Genomic DNA, 21,701 nt, shown 5'->3' on the forward strand with positions numbered 1-21,701 from the left:
CACTGCAACAATTACTGGCAAAATGAAATGATACAGTATTTTTTCACATGAAATCCAATGTGTGGCCGAGCTGTTACGCTGGATCACATTAGACTGACTTAAAGGACCAATGAAGAGGCTGTGGTGCGCTTATAACTTATGTTGGTCTTTATATCTAGGCCTGCAGTTGCTGTACGTGTTGCACATGTTCGCCACAGCACATTTTTTATCTTTTCGGTTCGCCTCAAGCCATCCATTGAAATAATTGGACTTTCATCCTTTTCCATTTTTCCAGTGATTTTGTTGTCAAAGATGTGAAAACATGTCTTGCTGCAAGATGAACCAAACTTGTTTTCTGAGAGACTTTTGATATCAGAGAAATTACAGAAAAAAATTGGGTGTTGTTTTCTGTCCGAGCGGAGCAAATCGCAAAGTCGATTCTTAGCGTTTGTCTGTGAGTAAGCTGCAAAAGTCGCACATCCTGTTTTCATCACACTTCTGGCACGAACCTGCATCTCTGGCCGCTGCGTCTGGCCCGTCGGTGTGAAAAACGCTCCCTCGAACAGATACACCAAAACAAAGTGAAGAGTCTGCAGCTGGCTTCAGACAGCATTTAAACATCAGCACGCTCAGAAATGAAGGTGGATTTAAATATGTTTATGAAGTTTTTATAGGTAATCATATCAGTCATTTAATTGTAGTTAATTGGCATGCTTACATTTAAAAATGAAAGTGGAAAAAACTACATAAATTTTGCTGTCATCTTGTAGTTATGTTGTTATGTTGTTATGTTATGTAGTTAAGTTCAAAAGTTCATCTGTGTTCTTTGAGTTGCAAGTAATAGGTTGTGTTCCGCTGTACAGAATATCCCTGTAACTGCATTTTTTTTTTTAAAGCTTTTTCTTTCAATTCTTTAATTATTCAGCTCTAATTTCTCCTTCCGTCGGCTGTCGGTGTTTGCTGATGTGAACATTTTTCATCCTTTAGCAGACGGCAGATTTCCCATTTGAGAGGGAATCCATGCTAAAGCGGTTAGTGTGGCACCAGATGCTCAGTGTGCCGTACGTGAGCACTCGTGATAACGCCGTTTAGGACGCTTTTCTTATAACAGCTATGAGACAGCGAATCAAACAGCTGACTCTTGAAGCTCCCGAGGACAGGCTTAAATACGCAGGCATTGCATGGACACTTTTGAAAATCTGCTTTTATGTTATGGCTTTTACAAACACTTAGTTGTCTTTCCAAATGCTCCTAAATGAATTTGGATTAGATCACTTGGATCAATGATGCCCAGTTAGACACATAATCAGATCTCAGAGTAATAATGGATCAACGTCAGTGCTTTTTCTTCCCATTTGACATGATTTTAAATCCAAAAGTCGCAAAATACATGGAATATTGCAAATTGAGAGTGAAGGAGATATGGTTGAACAACAATATATAGTACGTGCATTAGACAAGATTTGTCCAACAAAGCAATCGAAGCCAGACTGCAGAAACGCTGAGCTTCAGTAACCTTAACGGTGCAGAGTAATGGCCAGATCAAGCATGCATATGAGCACCCACCAGTCGAGTGTGGAAATGTGAGATGAAAAAAAAAAGCGAAATGAATGGAGATTCCTAATGAATAGATTTTCCGAATCGTTGAATTTGTGCTTGTGAAAGATCGAGAAACATCCTGTGATTTGTCACAACAAAGAGAATAATAAAAAAAAAGCTACAATATAACCTAATATTTTGTTAGAAAATATGACCGTTTAATTTTGAATCCTTCACCCGAACTTTAAATTAAAAAAAAGGATAACAAGTTGGAACACAGCTGCAACTCTTGTTCTTCGCTACAAAACCCACCCTGGTTGGTCTTTTCTGCATTTTCAATTAACTTCTGTGTCAGTTATGAAAGCAACAACAGAGTGAAATCATGTTTGAACTCAGCCTTATGGCTTCCTTCCTTTAACATTAATCTCACTGAATATTTAATTGGCTTAATATGGTAATGAGGGAGATTTAGCTTTGAGTCATAGGGAGTTATGTCTCTGCCTCCTCCACAGCACATCCGTTCTTCTTTTTGTTGCTTCCTAGAAGCCCGTCTCTTTCCGTCCCTCCCCTCGGTTGTGCCTTATGAGTGCTGGCTGCTATGTTCGTTAACCTGCTTCACTTGCTTGTCACATCTTGTCATTTGTTTGCACCCTTTTGGCTCATTGTGCCTTGTTTTTTTTTTTTTAACTTCTGCCTTTGCCCCACAGTTCACCCCGTTAGTCATATGTGCAGGGCAATATTGAACGACGGCGTAAATCCCTCCCCTGACTTTCAGGGCATACACCCTCCCCTCCCCCCTTCCTCTATACAAGTTCCCTGCCCGTCCTCCTCCTCCTCCTCCTCGTCCTCCCCCACTTGTCCCACAGCCTGCAGAAATCTGTCCACTCAGATAAGATGCTTTTAAAATGGAGATTATTGTCACTGTCCATAGCGTCACATTATTTCATACAAAAGAAGTAGGCGTGTGTCTGTGTGTGTGTGTGTCTGTGTGACACAGTAATATGATGGTACACCGCATCAGTGCTGTCATGTCCCTTGTTCGCCGAGCCCACATCAACTGGATTACAAATCAGAATCTCTGTGCCGCGGCCTATGTCACCTCATTCTGACACACATGCGGTAGTCGCAGATACATAACACACACGCACAAGCACGCACACGCCATCTGGCTCACAGGGCAGTACACACTGGCGGCGTCAGCTGCTAGAATAAACTAAAGCATTGTGAGTGGTGAGTGTGTGTGTGTGTGTGTGTGTGTGTGTGTGCGTTCAGTGTTCGCAGCCCTGCAGGGGCAACCAAATTGAGTCCCTGCTTTTGTGTGTGTGTGTGTGTGTGTGTGTGTGTGCACGTGTGCGTCCGCGCCTGCGTGCATGCACAACATGTTTATGCATAGCTGATTCATGTTAAATATAGCTCTCATTAAGGCGAATCACTTGCCCTGATGTCAGCATCCATGCACAATCGTGCTCACATGTGAGATACTCTGAAGTTAAAAAATACATTGGCCTTGTTTGTGTGTGTGTGTGTGTGTGTGTGTGTGTGTTCTAGGAGGTTCAAGGCTGGTACTACCTCCTTGAAGAAGAGGTGGGGAGGACAAAGCATCTTAAAGTGCCTGCACGACACAGTCGTCACACCATAGGTAAGTTATCTGAATTATTGATCCGATTGGATGTTCATATCCCTGTGTTTCATCGCCGAATGCATATACGAGGTGTTAAGGTTGCTTATTCTCTGAAATTCTCCGTTTTTTATTTGGAAGGCTGTAGCTCTATGTTGCCCTGCTCATCTGAAGTTCACATACAAAAGTTGTAACAGCTTGACAACAGATATGCAATGAATGAAAAGAAACAAAAACCTGAAATGATACATGAAAATGTACTTAATTCTGAGTCAACATTTATTTTTTTCTAGTTAATTTACAAAATATAGTAAATATAAGTAGGTAACTTAGGCACTGTAAGAACATTTACAGATTTTGGCATGTTTGTGGATGCTATGATAAGTCTTCATCAGTCTTCAGATTGGGAGGTGGAGCGACTGGGGAAGTGAGGGATTAAGCGAGCAAAAGAGAGAGGGATTGGGAGAGCGACTGAGAGAAAGACAGAGCATTGGGATGGATGGAGGAAGGGAGGGGGCGAGACGAAACCCTGACGCGTCACAGTTGCGAGAGAGAGAGTGAGAGAGAGTGAGGGAGAGACGGAGCTTTCCCTTTGCATTCGCTACTGGAGTGGATCTCCCCTTACACACTGACACACACACACACATACACACACCCACACACACACCCACACCCACACACTCAGACACATTTGTTTGGAAATCTATTCTTTTTTTTCTTCTCCCCACCTCTGAGCGCTCCTTCTCTTCCTACTTATGTTTTCACTCACTCGTAGTTGGTGGTGGGAGTGTGTGTGTGTGTGTTGCTCCTCTGTGCCAGCCATAAGGGCAGCTTAGACTAGGTGAGTACTCTTGTTTGTGTTATCGCACTGTGCTTTTCAGAAGTTGCGTGTTGCATTGCATCGCAGCGGTGTTGCAGCGGTGTGTATTTTGAGGATGCTGTAGGATTGTACGCTCTGCTGCCGGATACTTCTGTCTTTCTGACTCTTTCCAAGTTTTTTTCATTTCCAAGCTTTCTTATCTTACGTGTCCTTGTGCTTTTATTGCTGCCGACGTGAGTTTTATTCCCTTTGTTCCATCATGTGTGTCCTGCTAATCTGTTAAATCTCATCTAATTTTCCTGTTGCTGGGCTAAATTGGTCACAATTGCTTTTCATGGGAAACCCCTTAAGGAGCTTACTGTTCCCATTCAGTGGATTATTATGTACACTGACCCTATATTTTTGTCTGCACTTGCACACGTGAAGAAACCTTTCACAGAGAGATGTAAGAACAGCTCATAACTCCAGCTCTCTCTGTTCTAAGCGGCACAGGGTCTCCTTTTCTTATTCATGCCGTTCTATTGTGGGTTATGGGGATGACGGTGATATCATGAGACATTAGCTAAACCCATCCCAATTTACGCTGCTTGGCTGAACTAGTCTAATCTGCCTCATGCAACTTTAAAAGTAGTTTCATGCTTCCGCGGATGGAAGTGGGACAGAAGTATCCGACTGGACAAGAATCAGCCTGCATGAAGGTATCTTGACTTCTACCTATGTGAGCAAGTATTTGTTTGTGCATGCAGCTTTGGGATGCTATTAATAACTGAATTTAATGATTGAAACTTAAAGCGGTTGCTGAGTAAGAAACTACAGGACATCTGGAGACAATTTTACAATGTGGTATGAGAAAATATAGAAAAACAGACTATGTGCTTGGATGTATTAATGAGTGTAGAACGTCTTCATCTTTCGCAGTGGCAGTACTGCCCCACAACTGTCTCATCTGATTCATGCTTCCGTGTGTTTGTGTGTGAGTGAACGGTACAAACTCATGCGTGCACTTGTGTGGTGCCAGCTGGCAGAATGTAGGCCATGCAGGCACTGCTGCAGCATGACATATACTAACATGGAAATGACCCGAGCCTCATTCATTACAGTACTGTTCATTGCACAACACTCTCACACTCTGTCTCTGCACCCTCTGTCCATTCCGAATCTACATGTTTAACACTGAATATTCATCCGTTCTTACAAATCTGTCTTTCCAGTTTTTTTTGTTTTTTTTTAAACACGTCTGTTTTTTTTTTGCCTGAATATTCTACTGACCTCTCTGGTCATTTTCTCTCTGTCTCTCTCTTAATTTTCCTCATGTCTTGTCAATAATTTACTTCATCTTGAAAATCCCAGAATTCTAATGTAGCACTTCAACTTGTATCCAAGATTTGTAATTTGAATGCATCATTAATGGAGACCCTGAAATGACAGCAGTGAGTACAGGTCCACTGAGAGCTCAGAAAGCTCACTCTCTTCCTGTAAAACTTCACATTCATGACCAATTCATCATTTTGCTACGTGCCCTACTGCAGACTTTTACAATTTAAAAAAAAAAAAAAAATATTTGACCTGCTTTACCACTCTCACTGGAAGATCCCTGGTTTGAGTCTAGGCCCTGGGAGGGTTCAGAGTGGAGTTTGCACGTTCTCCTGATACATGCGTAAATCCTCTCCAGGTCCTCTGGTTTGAGATTAATTGTTGATACACATATCGTTGATGAGTGTGTGTGATTGTCTTTCTCTGTCCTGTGATGGACTGGAGACCTGTCATCGGCCTCGAGCGACCCTGAACTGAATGAAATGATATTGTAGATGGATGGATAACCTACTGCAATTCTGCCACTGGTGTTTTGGATCTGCTGACACTGAAGAGTTCCCATATGGTAAAACTCCTTTCTAAAATGGACTGAAACATGGCATCATGTTCTCTCCAAGTGCTCGAGTCATTTGTCAGTTGGCGTAGTTACTGGTTGCGCGCGCCCATCTGATTAAATGTGAAATAAAATGTTTGCCTGTTTATTGCTTTTGTGTAATGCTCAAGAGAATTATAAGTACCTTTTGCTGATGCTTTGGGTTCAGGAGTTTCAGTCTGCACGCTCTCTCTCGGCAAGCAGTGCAGCTAGAGTCACATAAGGTTGAGACAAAAAAAAAAATGTTGCTGTGAATAATGTTGAATTTCAATCGGTTGAAAATAACGAAATGCAGTTGCAATAAATTGCTTCATACATTGTTGCACTGCGTCGACCTAATTTCATACAGGTCGTTTTCTGAGTTGTTTGCTAAAGTGAATTGTGATTCAAAGTTACTGCAGCAACATTATTTTGTTACCTGTAACACGGTCTAACAAATCTGTAATATTGTCTAGTATGGCATTTTACATTATATTTCTATTCAAAATGCAATCACATTCAAAATATTCTTCACAATGAAAAAGTAAATTACACAGAGAATTATTTGGATTTTTTGTTCATTTGCATAAATGCCCACCATTTACATCTGCTCTCCACTTTCCATCAGTCTTGTGAAATCACAGTACTAAGGTGTTTGTGTTTGGAACCAGCCTTCATGCAGTCATTCTGTGTTGGAGGAATGCACAGTCAATGATTCTGCAATATTTGTATATTTACATTGCAATCAATCGTTTCCTTTTGAGGTAATTTTGGCAAACCTGTACTGAAGTCAAAAACGTTAAAGCAAAATGATCAGACCAGAAGCTGACAGCAAAACATCCATCCAGCTGTGCTTGTCTTCAAAGACCTGCTAGCGGCGATACCACCATAATGCTCCAATGCCATTAGTTTGGCACTTTGAAACTATGTCTGACTTAATTAGCAAACACAACTTGTTGAAAAGTGATTTATTGGTTTGCGAGTTCATCCTGGGCAGACCCTCGGCAGAGGTGCGCCGTTTGGATCTGTCTGTCCGGTTAATCCCTTGCTCAAAGACCTGTGCCATTTCAGATTGTGGGCAGTGCAAGGCCAAATCCCTGTGGGCAGAATTATGCTGGACTGCGAAGCTGGCGGCCCAGTTACACATTATGCAGAATCGGCCTGAACTAATGGGAAGCAAATACCATTGACAGAGTGTGGAGAAGCAACAATGAACAAAAAATTATTCTGTTTTTTTTGACTAATGTTAGCACAGTTGTATTTTTGTGCACCACAGTGACTAGTGCCTTTTCCACACGTTATTCAGAATCTACAGTAGAAAGCGATAGTCATTCTCCAAAAAAACCTCCCAATTTTCTGATGAGGAATTTGTCATAAGTCTTACTTCTCTTTACTTCTTGTGCCATTGTGAATTTTGACAGATTTTTCTCTCGCGTTTTTCATGCTTTCTGATTCCACAACAAAACCTATCTGCGCAGCGCTGACAGCTAATTACACTGTAGACTACAATAAAAAGGCTGCCATCTTAACTTGGCTTAATTTGAGTTGAGAAGCTGGAATAGAAAAGCGTTGCGTGAATGGCAGCTAAACAGCGTTTTTCGAGATAAGGCGTGATGGAGCAATTAGTGTTGATTTTCAGAACACATTTTTTTACTGCAGCGCAACAGATTTTGATTAAACCCCTGTAACGTTGTGCTCAGCATTTAAAATGCTATTAATATTAACAATGATAGACACATGGATGTTATGTCCAACTTGGGCTGTATCTATACGCTTTGTTGGATGGAATGTTGGAGCCCCTACATTAACAGTTTAGGGAAAGTAAAATAAAACACCTTGTCATTACCTGTCCTGTGTTGTCGTGTTCTAGCTTAAAATGCCAGATAGAAGAGATTGAGAGTGTCTTTTAGCCTCCTTGTGCCGGCTTGGTTACCGTGCGTCAGCTGCGACAGCTGACCCACACTGACATGTACGTGTGTGTGTTTTTGACCATGGCTGATGCCCGTCCCGCCAACAAACTAACAATGTGGGTCAGGTGGTCTGTACATGCGTGAAAGCAAAAAATAGGAGAGCACCCACCGGGTTTGTGCTTAAAAAGTGTGTCAGCTGAATCACAGACACGTTTGTTTCACGTTCCACAATAGACGAGTAGGGTCCCAGGCACATTGTGCAAGCATACATGGGTGCTGCCAAGCTTTTCCAGATGGCCCGCTGTGCCTTTAAATCAGCAGATTAAAATGTACACTATGTGATTAACTTATATTGAAAGGGTTTGACGTGGGGGAGGGGTGGTGCTTTGCTTTCACATTTTTCTTTCTTTCTTTTTTTTTTTTTTTATTTTTTTTTTTGCTGTTACCACTGGATATGGAAGGGTGTGTCTGATGGTATATATGTTAACTGGATTGATGGGTGTCTGGCGTGTCCTTCACCTCATGCGTGCTCTGAGGGTGACATTGACAACACCCCGACGTCCACTTGATCAAAAGTGACACAATAAGTCACCTCAACCCAATCAGTTATTGTAACGTGAATTTTTTTGACTCTAGAGATTCAATTTTTAGGTGCATACGCAAACACAGTATGATTAACTGAATACCGCTGCATCTTGTGTATACACATGGTCTATATAAATAAATCCATTCGACTTGGGGTCACATGGGGGCAGCAGCTAATCCCGACAGATTTACCAGCATAGGACAAACAGACACAGACAAACACACATCCACCCCTAATAATCGCCAAATAAAGTCAAACGCACGTTACTGGACTATACTAGGACACTACTGGGTTGCAGATTTTAAAGAGCTGCACTGATGCCACACAAAGTATTCATTCATTAAACCTTGACAGCGCTGTGGGGTAAAGTAATGGAACACTAGATTTCATGATTAGTTGAACTACTTCTAGCAACAAGTCCTGGAAGCTGCTGATCAGAATTGCACAAAGCTTTGAAAAAATTTGACTACCTCAAGGACCCGTTTAATACATATAGTGGTAATTGAGCTGTGATTGGCTCTTTATTTTCACAGGACCTCTTTAGATTTTATCCCGGACTCCCACTGGGAAACAATAGGAGGTGGATTTGATTTTTTTCATTGGCCGTTATTTTGTAATCGTGTACTTGACTCATTGAGGGTCATTGTGCTTCTGAATCACTCTGCTGCTGCTGAGCTTCAGACGGCGGGCGGCCACTCTGACATTATTCTTCAGGCTTGATTGACAGATGTTTCTCAGTAGTGTAATGCCATAGTACACCATTCTTTAGCTGAATGTTTTGATTGTGGTGGTCTCAATACTAAAAAAAGAAAAAAAATTTGGCCTGTTCCAGTGTTCCCTTCAAGTTTGGTGCCGTTCCTGCAGGCCTCTTTTTCACATCACTGAGTATAATTTGGAGTTGATTTGGATTGGCACCCTCTTGTAAGCAGCACTAACTTGCTTCTGTTTCTCTGGCTGTCAAATAGAAAGTACTTCAGATCTTTTACATTGTGTTGTCAGCTCTTCCACTTGCCGCTGTGGAGTGGCAGTTTTTTAAGAATCGTTTTGGTTCATATCAGCAGATGTTTCTTGTTTAACAGCAGATTTTGCATGTTTTTTGCAAGTCAGAGCAGCTTCGTGTCGATTGATTGATTCAACTTCAGCTTTTCCAACACCTGACTCGACTTTCCTCTTTGTGAGGTCGATGACTGACATCAGCTCTTGCACATTTTCCAAAATCTGTTTTGAGGTTGTTTCATAAACACATGAATAGTTTTTGTGTGGTAATAAAGACCTTTGTCTTCAACTTTTATCATGTCACATGTGGGTCTACCAACCTTAAGCATGTTATGAGAAAAGTGAAGTCTCTGGAGAAAGTCTATGCACTGGAATAACTTGTAAATTTTCCCCCATTGGTCTGAATTAATCCAGTGATTTCTCTTACTGTGAGGAAGGAATGGCAACCACTGCTCCATCGTGCTGCTTCTTAGGCCCCGTTCTCACCTTGCATTAAAATGCATCTCGGGTGATCCAAACGTAAAGTGTCGCGCTCTCAAGACAGGTGAGAACAGGCACCAATACATGTCTTCACCCAGACCACTTCTCAAGGTGGTCTGGCATGCAGTTGCGCGCATATGTTTGCTAGTGAGGACAGTATGCGTCTTGAACCCACTTGTGATAGTGGAGCTGCTGGAAAATACGTCAGCTGGTGGTGAATTTCTAAGGTGGGTCAGTATAAACTTTGCTCGGAGTGGCGGCCATTAAACAGCGCTGGTTGATGTACTTTCATGTCATTCTTTAATGTTGTTAATCAGTCTTTGGTGGAACTGCTCCTTTAACATGTCTCCCTGGAGCGCGTTTTCTGGTGTTTATCTGCTCCTTGATCGCAGATTATTTACAGAAAACGAAGCACACACTTTGTTAGTTTAATATGATTTAGCATTATAATTTATTTAGTTTCATTTGTTTTTTTCTGTTTCTGAGTTGTGAGGGCTGGAGGCAAATGTCACTTCACCCAGTGCTCCGCTGCGTGCCGGCAAGTGACATACAGGACGACTGGATATCAATCTGAAGCGGCTGGCCGCAACACACATTAATGCGAGGTGAAAACAGGCCCTTGGATATTCAATCTACTGTTCTTTTCAAGTTTAGGCTGGGTGAAGGTGTTGTGAGGTTACAAAACTTTCGGAATAACTATAGGTATGATGAATAAAAGCAGTCATAGTTGAGATTCATTTAGAAAAGGACTCCTTGTATGCCCTTTCTTTGTCACATTGGTATGGCTTACCGGGGAGTTTGAAAAGAACAGAAGCATCGTAAATGTTATTAAAAGCACTATGCGGCCTAATATAAATGAATGTATCTACTGAGAAAAGCGCGGTGTTTCCCACCTAACGTGTTGTTAAATCCTCAAGAGGGTCAAGGAGAAATTGACTCGGCGCAGTGTGACCGTGGGGGCGTTGGGCATTTTGCTGCATTACGACCATGAATCTCTGCAGATGTCAGAACTCCAAACAGCACGCCCTTTAATCGAAAGTGGGAGGACAACATCCATGCGCTGGGGTCAGAGGCAATGAACCTCAACGGCTTAAGCTGACACGGTCACAAAGTAAATTAGAATTAATTTACCGACGGGCACACACGTAGAGTCTGCAGAAGGTTGGCGGAACTAAGTGGGCAAGACTGAAGAGAGTGTGACTGCGGAAAACAAGCGAATACAGATCCTACTCTGTGGAGGCTTTAATCCTGTGTCACACACTGACAGTTCTGCGTGGCTGACATATTCTCACACATTTGTCGACTTGCTATCAAAATACAAGAAAGCAGACTGGCATATATATATATATATATATGTGCATTTATGACTACATTCTGAATAAGATAAGAATTCTTTTTGTCCAGAATTCATGTGCTTTATCAAACCCTTTTTCTTTGAGCAGCTCACAGTCAAAGTGATACTTTTCTACTTCTTTTAAGGCCTTGATCATTTGTTCTCTTCAGAAATACTCCAGTGGCCAGCAGTATTAATTCCACTGTACCTTGTCACACACTTCCATAAAGAAGTGCTGATACAGCACACACAGGAAGCGTGCAGCTTAGTCAGAGTTGTATATTTCAATAGCCAGCTCCAATTTTAGAGGGTCTTAACAATAGAATAACTGAAAACACTTAATGAGCCAGGTGAATTTCTTTGTGCTCTATGTGGGAAGGATTTACATGTGTACTGAAAAAATATGAACCACCACCTTTTTATTTTTCAGCAACACATATCAAAAGCAGTGCACAGTGTAGTAATCTCTATGTCATATACAGCTGAATAAACAAACTCCATCTTTGACATTCTATTTGTTTCTTCTCCCTCAATGCCAATCACTATCAGGGACTATCTTAAAACAAACAGCTGACATAATTCTTTCTGGCTGTTCTCCATGTCTCATGGTAGAAACAGGAAATGAAATGCGTCAGTCACTGCTGTCCAGCTCACCCCAACAGCCAGTAGTCATCGCCGTGCCCTGCTTCCTGTGCCATCTTGAGAGAAGCGAGTCTGTTGCTCAGTAGTTGCCGAGGTCAAAAAGTTCACAAGCTGCTCGCTTACTGGCGCTCTGCTCTTGTGCCATGTCTGGAGTGCATTTAGCCTCTGACTGGCTGCGAGCAGACAAATCAGGGATATATAAAATGTATTCTCTTCAACGGTCAAGCTTTATGTCTTGAACATGCACGGCACATTAAAAGTGCATTCACAGGGACGATGTTCGTGTTGCAATATACATGTGTGTGCCACTCTTCTTTCGTTGTTAACATGACTGTACAAGGCTGACAGATCAAGTGAAGTGCCTTATCAAATATAGAGAAACATCACAGTGAAACTGTGTCTGAGGTCAGTTTAATGTTTTTATCTTGCCATTGCATTTCAGCCCACTTATATAGAAGAAGGTTGTTTGTTCCGCTGTGTTTGGAGCTTATTCTTAACAGAGATATTTTTTTGTTTTGCATAAGGTTACAGGCATGTCATGCTCTTTTTCAGTGGAATGGAAAAGACAAATACCTCCCATGTTTGTCAGTGTAGTTTTTCCACTTGAAGAGAAATCAAGCAAAAACAACTTTTGCAAATAAATTAAAGATGATATAGTTAACCCCGTTGGCTCATATTGGAATGACTCTGGTTCACTTGTGCTGGCCGACAGGGCTTCACAATCTGAAATGTGTTGTTCTTCCTGTGCCTGTTTGTGTCAAGTACACCCAGTTCCTCCCACAATCCAATTGGAGTCTTGCTTTTTCTAAATTGCCCATGGGTGTGTCTGTGAGAGTGATCACCTGTCCAGGAAGCGGCCTGCCCGTCTCCGCTGTTGGCTGGGATGAGATCCAGCTCCTCTTGATCCTAACTTGGATTAAGTGGGTGCAGAAGATGGATGGCTGACAGGACTTGTTTCAGAAACAGTTTATTGATGGTTGTAGATATTTATTTTTCTTGCACACTGATACTGATTTGATATAGTTGAAGACTTGTTGTATGCTGTAGATGGATTTTCAGATACTATCATCCGATTAAATTGGCGCAGTCTAGACATCATGAAGTGTCCTTTACAGCCAGTTATTTTTGTAGAGAACTAAAAGTGAACGTAAGAAGAGGAAAGAGGAAAAAGAAAAGCGATAGGGTTAAGGTGAGATACTTCATAACCCTATGGCGGTTTGTTTTAAAGCAGGTATTGCATACTGATTCTCAAAACAATCCTGTCACTTGATTTTTGATACTCTAGAAAATATTTAGTGGGATTTTACAGCAGCACATTACTGCTAATGGTTGCTTAGTTTTGTGTCTGTATTGTGCTTTATTAGCTTTTCTTGCTATAAAAGTGGACAAATGACTAATGGATTTCATTTGTTTTTCTTAAGTGTGGCCAACGCCATCGAACCTTTTACCATGCTGTTTTTTTTTTTATTATTATTTTTTTATTATTGTTATTTTTTTGGGCCAGTAAGACAGTGTTTGACACCATTGCTCTGTACTGCATGCAATCTTGTGTGAAGAAAACCAAAGCAGACTTTAAAAGTTATAAATGATAGGTCATGTATTTTATCCAGTTTATATCCCTTACATTGCCTAAAATACTCTACAAGCTGTTCTTGAAGAGCCAAGATGTGAGTTGCCACCCATTAAGATTGACAAATTTCACATTCGTGAACAGCACCATTTTCTGCCGCTAATTGTCAATATGAATTATTGTTCTCTATTCTCTATTTCTATTACCTAACTATAACTCCTAATGCAAGGAAAAATATCAGCATTGGCTGCAAATCCACGTCATATTGCTCTTTGGATCAGTACATTCATTATCCAAAATATAAAATAGCTCAAGGCTTGACGCCGCATTCCCTCTGAGCAGTGAGTCACGCTTTTATTTACCAAGAACGCTCAAACTGTATTACTCACATATCGTACAACTGAAGTAATACCTAAAAAGAAAAAGAAAAAAAACAAACTGCAATTAAGCTCCAGATATGCTGCTTGTGCTATCAAGCAAAAAAAAAAAAAAACCTTAAATAATTCCACAGACAATAGGACACATAAACAGTATAAGCAGCCTCGATAGCCCAAAGCAGTGTGAGTCAGGCTTCCAGAACTGGTTCGAGTTTTAATCTGCTTCAAAGGAAAACTTTGGGGAAGATGTCACCTTGATGTCACCACACTTTTCTGAAGGGACTTCTGAAGATTGATTATCATTGTGCTTGTCACTCTCCTAAACTCTTGTAGCTCCGTTCTTGTTTACCAGAAGCTCCGCTACATCAAGCATGAGTCACGCCACATTATGAAGACCTTTGGCGGTTCGGAGTTGTGCCTGCAGTTGTTATTCCCTCTGATCTCTGTATCAGCTCTTTTGTTGTGCATGTCTGTGTACAGAGATTGACTTGGGAAGGAGAGAGCTGCGTGTTCACCCAGCCCTGTTCTAGATCGTTCTATGAATTGAAGCAGTTTTCCAGCCGTTCTCTAGAAATCTCTTTGTAAAGTCACAAAAACAACAAAAGTTGAAGGAATACAGGTAACTCATATTTAGGAGCTTGATGTAGGTTAATATTTAGTTTTTGATGCTTTCTTGGGTTTAGATATTAGTCTTGAGACACAATAGTAGATGGGATGAGCACCTGATCTTCAGGAGAGGTACGTTTGATAAATACAAAGTGACATACCAAGTTCGCACAGATTATACTGTGGTTCCTCAAAAAGATGTCAACTTTCACAGTTTTTGAGTGTTGTCTAATCCATTCATCCACGGAGATTTTTGGAAACTGTATTTGCTTTTGGAATGAAGTTTTTACTCTGTCAATTCACGTTATTAAAACCAGTCTACTAGCATTGATATTCAGCAAACATGTTAATAGTGAACATGGGTAAAAAGACCAGCTACCTGTCGCGCTTCACACCAGATCTCAATAACTTACTTTTTTTGCTGGTCGACTTAAAACGTAAACAGTCATTTCCGGAGGCTTGAGTTGATCTCAAGACACCCGCAAAGTGAAGTGGCAGCAGTACCCTCCCCTCTTGGCTTTTTTCACCCTCCTCATCAAGTGTTTATTTGTTTGTGGGCGGCGGCAGGTGAAAAGAGGAACAGGGTGTCAAGTGAGTGGCTGGTGCACTGAGGGACTTGAGCAAAGTGGAGGGCTTTTTATGTTCCGCTGGATCCGAGGCTGGGTGACTCGACAGCAGTAGACTGCCAAACACCTTTTGATTTCTTGTCTTGATGCCTGCTTTTTGAATGCCTTCTGTTTGCGTGTCTTTGTGCTTTTTCTTCTCCTTTAGTGTCTTTCTCTGTTTGTTCTCAACCTCCCCCCTCTCTCCTTCCTTTGTGTCTCGTGTATACTTTTCCCACTGTCCACTGTTTCACTGTTCCATTGTTCCTCTGTCTTCCCCCCTTTTTCTGTGTCAGGACTGCTGAATGTTTCTTGCTGCCAGCTGCTCCACGTCTCTGCCTTCCAATGCGTTGCGCTACTCGTGTCTTACCCTCACAAAAGATTCCCCTTCTGGGCTTGATGCCAGCCAGGTTAGCCGTTCTGTTTTCCTGGACCCCCGGAGGTTTCAGATACACAGGGCGGCAGAAACCTTTCGTTGAAAAACAGCTTTTGGGTTTCTATGACAACTACAACTTCAGTTGAACTGTAGGGCTACAGAGGAAAGCGTGGACTCCACTGAGTTTATATTAATTTCTTTCCTATAGTTGGATGACTGCACATGAATTTCAGTTTTCTTGAATTTATTAACTTAAATTGTTTGATTAACATAAATTATCTGAATTTTTTTCATTCTCATCGTACACCGAGATGTATTAACTGACTGACAGTGGCTCTCCAGACGTCTGTCAAAGATTGACAAGCTGTCTCTGAATCTGGTGGGAGGATTTACAATATGAGTATGATTTTGTGATGTTCCAATCCGACGATCCAGTGCATAACTTCATAATGTGGAGATTTACAATGGCTAAAAAAATGTGGTTTGTAAAATGTTTCAGCAACAAGGAGATCCAAACCACTTTACGCCAACAAATATGAACAATGTGGTGAATGCAAAATAAGAGCAAATATAGCAAGGAAATCACCACAAAAAGAAAAACGGAATTAATTAATTCTTCCTCTTCAATCCTGTCTTTGATTCCAGTTTGAGGTCTTCATCTGACTCAGGAGTGATAGTGCAGTTCTCTGGAGCTTATTTACAATATTTGGTGCGTAAAAGTGCCTCGTACATGTTTTTCCCGGACTCCAAAGACAGAAATAAATCTGAGTACCTGAGAGGTTGGTGGAGTTAATGGCATCCTGAGAAGAAGATCGAGTACACATCCTCTTTTGATACAGTGTCCAATAGAAGTAGCTTGAATAAGAATGACATAACCGAGGCCACGATCCTGAGACACACAATCTAATCAGTCATATTTAATCATCGTGACTCATTGAATTGCACAGGTACAGCAAACTGAGTTTGGGACACACACACAAAGAAAAGGGAAGGTGACAGAACCTCGGTGTTTTATGTGGGAGTGAGAGACTAACTGACTCAAAATGGAGCACTTGCGCACTTGCTCCAGGTGTACCGGCGCTGCTGATGAGCCCCTCATAGGCTAATGATCCTCTGCTCCATCCATCCACATCCGTGTCCGCAGGAGGGAGCAGCCAGGTTAGAGGCAAACCAGACGATTGTCACAGTTAAGGCCCGTCCATGCTTCACATGTCCGCGTGGGTGCACGTTGCGCGTTGGTCCGCGTGACATAAAAATCGTCATGAATTCCTGTCCGCTAGGGTCCGCGCGGACCGATCCGCGGACGTCCGCGCAGCAGCCAGAAATTGAGACTGCGTTGCGCATTGCGCGCAGGTCGCGGAAGTGTGCGCCTGCGCCAGAGCGCCATAGCAAACAAAACATGACGGTAAACGTGAAAGCAGACGGAGCTCCAGCCTGATGGCTCCACTTAAAGACACCGAAAGAGTGAAAAACTCGTGGAAAGACAGAGCAGACTGTCTGGAGGGAGGAGGAGGTCTGCAGACAGAAGTGAAAAAGTAACTAATCGCTCCCGCGCCGCCCCCGCGATTCAGAAACAGAAAAAAAAGGCTAAATAAACTTTAATACTTAAAGATAATGTACTGACAATGTATGTGCTTAATTTTCTCTAAATAATCCGTAATAAAGGAGCAGATAAACAGTCTGTAGAGCCGGAAAAGTTTCTCGAGGCTGCGTGGATCACCGCGCCTGCATGAGACGCGCACAGCTGAGCTCAAAATGTAGCATGGGAGAAAGCGCGTCCGCATCGGTGGAGCGCGGACCTTCCAAAGCGGACGCGGAAACGCGTACATGTGAAGCATGGACGGGCCTTTAGTATGACAACTCTCTGGAAAGTCACCTGGAATTAGAGCACATTTTTCTGGATTTTCACCTTCTCGTGTCTGTCCTGTCAGTCTTTTCCTGCCTGATTGGGGGAATTTAACTTGGCCGTTGATTTCTCACTTAAACAGTGTGGCTCCTCTTTGTGTTTGAGCATTCAAAAGTAAAGGAAAATGAGAGAATTACCGAATTTAAAAGTTAGGATTCAAAACTTCGGATGCTTGGCGATAGTTTGCATGTGTGTGTACTTTAGTCCAGATTTTCCTGTGTCCTCCTACAAACCTACAAAGAAAAAACATGCTTTTGAAGCTGGTTTTGTGACGCTGAATTACCTGTATGCATGTGTGTATTTAGAGTAAAGGCATGGTGTTACAGTGGTCGGTACCTTTGCATCTCAGCAATAAACTCTGGATTCTATCCAAGCTGTTTCTCTTCTCTATGGTATTTGCATGCTCTCTTGGACATGTGTTGTTGTTTTTCGGGATAATTAAGCCTCTTCCCACAGCTTGTTAGCTCAGTTGGTGAGCTTGCTGAAGGGGTAACGTTGAATGTGAGTGATTTCTCGAAGCAAATCGAATCAGGTCAACTGGACTTGGTCATATGTCTTGGAAGACTCATCCTCGGCTTCATCAGTTCATGCGATTCCCCTGACTGGGCTGGCTAGTTAAGTCTTCCAAGACATATGACCAAGTCTAGTAGACCTGATTTAATTTGCTTTGAGATACCATTACAGGGCCATTTGCCCATTGCCATCATTATACTCTTAATTTGGTTAAAGCTGGTAGAAGAAGAAGTCTCTGCCACAAGCATGTTTCACTTCTTCGCTTCGCGTCTCCTGAAAAACTTTTAAAGACACCACAGGGATCACCGTTCTGCTGTGTTAAGATAGCTTAAATTAATTTCAAAGGTCTGTGTGGGACTGGCGACCCGTTCAGGGTGTACTGTACCTTTCACACATTGCCCGCTACGACTGGCTCCAGCATCCCGGGACGTAAGACGGACGGATTGACGGATCGGTATGCGGAGGTTTAGAATAAGGTTATTATATCTTTTCCACAGTGTTAACAGAAGATTGCTTATCCATATTGTGCCGTTTGACTCATGCTGGGGTTGTTGTGGTTGTGCCTGCATAGTTCTCCATGTCTGAGCTGGGATTATGGCACTTCTATAGTGATAAAGATGGGGTGTGACAGAAGAGTATAGAAAAGAGAGGGATAAGTGAAAGGATAGACATATGGCTGCAGTGGCTTGAGACGGATGGACGGGTGTCCCCGAGTGAAGTGAGGGACACAGAGGAAGGCAAGAACTTGACAATGAAAGGTATAGATGAGGCGAACGAAGCAGACAGATACAAAAAAAGAGAAGGCAGGAAGAAAGAAAGCAAGAAGGAGAAAGTGGGGGATCGGCATTGTGGCCCAAAGCTGAATGCTGCCTTTATGAGCGATAGTTAAAAGGACACTGAGGCGTGAGTCCCTGTAACCATAGCAACTTCCCAGGAGCCCCGTGACGGACGGATAATAGAGTGAGAGAGGAGTTCCTTTTCTCTTCTTCAACCCTCCCTCCCTACTTCCCTCCCTCTCGTCCTCCCCCCTGCTTCCCTCCCTCTCACTTGTTCTCACTTCCATTCCTCTCTCGGGCAGTTTGTTGGATCCTTGCATCTTACGGGAGTTTCCTTGACGCGCCGCCTGCCCTGGCCTGTTTTTTTTTTTTTTCTTTCTTTTTTTTCTTTTCCTCCCCTTCCTTTAATATGCAGTCTGAAGTTTGAATCCCAGACCAGCAAAAGGCTGCTCCAGACAACTGCTGCCATAATTGCTTGTTGTCATCTGTTATCTGAGGCACTTTTTATGGACTCTCAGAACTGTTTGAGGACTTTATTTTTGTGCATCCAGAAGGCTGTTTTGCATTGGTGTGGACAGAAATGTGCTCCAAAGGCACTGTCTCAGCCCGTGATTCCTTTGTCTACATTTCAGAGGCTGTGCTGTCAAACCATGGTGCTGCCCCCGAGACCAATCGCCCTGAGAATATGCAATGCTTAACAGTAAGTGGATTCAGTTTTCTTCAAATTACTCGTCTGTGTGTTTAGAAACCTTAAATTCACTCAGATCCTTGGATTTTCTTACTGTTTGTATTTTGTGTTAATGCATTTGAACTTGAGCCTAAAAAAAAAAAACACATCTGGGAAGTTTAAGATGCTGTGTGGAGTGTGTTTACGCCATGTGCTCTTGCTGTCACTGTGTGTTTGAAGTTTGGGGCGTCTTCTCAATGCTGATGCATCGCTTTTTTTTTTTTTTTTTTTAAAGGCAAAACAATGTTTGCCTCTGCATGTATTTTCATACATTTTTTGTTTGCGTGTGCGTGCAGAGTGAGTAGATAGGCTTATAAAGCACGCACAGAGCAGATGACCCGTGACACTGCACTATGTCCGACAACCTCGTCATGCATAAATACGCCTTCAGTGAGATATTTACTGCATGAATTCCGTGTTGCACATTCTCGGCAACCATGGCAACTAATTGAGTCAGGCGTTGGCGCTCGGAGCCACAAAGGGAGCAACATGTCATTTCTTGAAAGACAATATTTGTCAAAGGGCTCACTTGCATGTGAGTCACATGTGGAGCAGAATGATGGCTTGTCATGAGAAGGGAGAGGGGCAGAATTGTGCAGCCACATGTAAAGTCAGTTTTCCCTTAACCGTCTTTCCCATCCTTACAGTCTTCTTAAAGCCAATTTTATCATTGTCGGTTAGCAACGCAATCTTAAAAAATTAATGAGGAAGGCCTCTTAAACTGTTTACCGAGACACGAATGAATGGCTGATGATACTTTTACCGATTGTGCAGCAGGGCGAAGGAAACAGTGATTAATGGAGTTCGTATTTTGACAGCGAAACCAGCAGCAATTACTGCAGGGACACAAACAAAAATGTTTTGCTGTGTAGAGACCTCAGTGCGCCACTGGATAAAAGTTATGGCTCATTAGGGACTTTATTTGAGGATTGGCCTTTTTCTCCCTACTTGGAGTGTCCACCCCTCGCTCTATTCTTGGTGTTGTGCTCCATGTGCTACCTCTCTGACTGTTTAGCATATGGATGGCATGTATTTTTACTAGCTGCTCCTTCACGCCAGCCAATGTTGGACTTCAGTGGGAAGGTGCAGTATTCAGAGACTTCACGCTCTCTAGCGACTTTTCAGACAAATCTCAGCAAAACATGTTTTTTAACAGCTTGGCTGCAGTCGACTATGCCTGCACGTTGTCCTGTTTTAAAAGCAAGAACAGAAGGCTTAAAAACATTGCTATTCTTGTTCTAACTACATATGCAGATGTCCCTTAGCGTTTAAAACGGTATGAATATTGATCACAAGCATCCACCCAAAGGGATGCCTCTCCAAATGTTTTAAACCGAAGATGTTTTTGGTATGTTTTCCCATTTCAAATTATTTTTTTTTTTTTTTTTTATGTTTTTTTTATTGAGTTTTGCAGGGAAATACAATTTTACATGAACATTAGCAAAAAGGTTTACATGTGCAAAATCCTTAACAATAGAAAGGAGAGAAAAAAAAATAAATAAAAAAAAAAAAAAGATAAAAGCAGAGATAAACAACATATTGAACTAATACACATTTATTAAAAATAAAATTAAATTACATTTAAAAAAAAAAAAAAGGAAAAGAAAGAAATGAATGACAAAAAACACACATCAGTCTGTTAAAAGTTAATTGTCATAAATGTAGCGACAGACATCCCAAATGAAAATAGCAATATATGACCTCATCACACAAATAGCGCATCTGCCTCTCTAAGCTGTTTGAGTCATATCAATCAGGGGTGAGTGGAAGATCCTTCTTTACAAATTTAAAAAAAGGGCCCCATAATTTCCCAAATTTACTGGGGCAGCCAGCTAAATAAAGTCTGATTTTCTCCAGTTTAAGAAAATATAGAGTATCCCTAATCCAGTGGGTGTAGGAGGGTGGTGCAGTAGATTTCCAATTAATTACAATCAATCTTCTGGCTAGCAGAGTCGCAAAAGCAAGTACATCTCTCTTAGATCTGAGGAGGGAGGCAGAGGTGACCCCAAATAGAGCAGTCAAAGCATTTGGCCTTATACTTTCTCCAATCACCTCTGACAGGGTGTTAAAAATTTTAGTCCAATAATCATGAAGAGAAGGACAATCCCAGAACATGTGTATTAAATTTGCAGGCGACTGCTGACACCTATCACAATCCGGAGTGACACCATCATAAATCTTAGCTAGACGAGCTTTGGTATAGTAGGTACGGTGTATGACTTTACATTGAACTAGACAGTGTCTTGCACAGATAGAAGATTTGTGTACTCGATTCAGGATCTCTGCCCAAATCTCCTCAGACAACACCATCCCCAGGTCCTCCTCCCAAAGTGATTTTATCAAACCTAGGGGCTCTGGACGTAAAAGACTTATTTGATTATAGATACATGAAATAGAGCCTTTAATAGTAGAGATGGGTGTAAGAAAATTGTCCAAAGCTGAGTCAGGGGGTAAATTAGG

General features: G+C 41.9%; 1 protein-coding gene across 2 annotated transcripts in view; it reads left to right on the top strand.

Moving 5' to 3' along the window:
* Positions 1–3,791: 3,791 nt before the first annotated feature.
* Positions 3,792–21,701, top strand: part of rgs3a (regulator of G protein signaling 3a) — a 124,900-nt gene continuing 106,990 nt past the window's right edge. Inside the window, exons 1-2 of one of the 2 annotated variants that reach the window (XM_030084115.1) lie at positions 3,792–3,977; positions 19,147–19,214. In XM_030084115.1, coding sequence (XP_029939975.1) covers positions 19,200–19,214 — 15 coding nt within the window. In that variant the 5' untranslated portion in view covers positions 3,792–3,977; positions 19,147–19,199. Of the gene's footprint in view, positions 3,978–19,022; positions 19,215–21,701 lie in introns of those variants that run through there. The other variant, XM_030084114.1, reaches the window with a different exon arrangement.

Source organism: Salarias fasciatus, assembly GCF_902148845.1.
Source record: "Salarias fasciatus chromosome 7 unlocalized genomic scaffold, fSalaFa1.1 super_scaffold_4, whole genome shotgun sequence".
NCBI lineage: Eukaryota > Metazoa > Chordata > Actinopteri > Blenniiformes > Blenniidae > Salarias > Salarias fasciatus.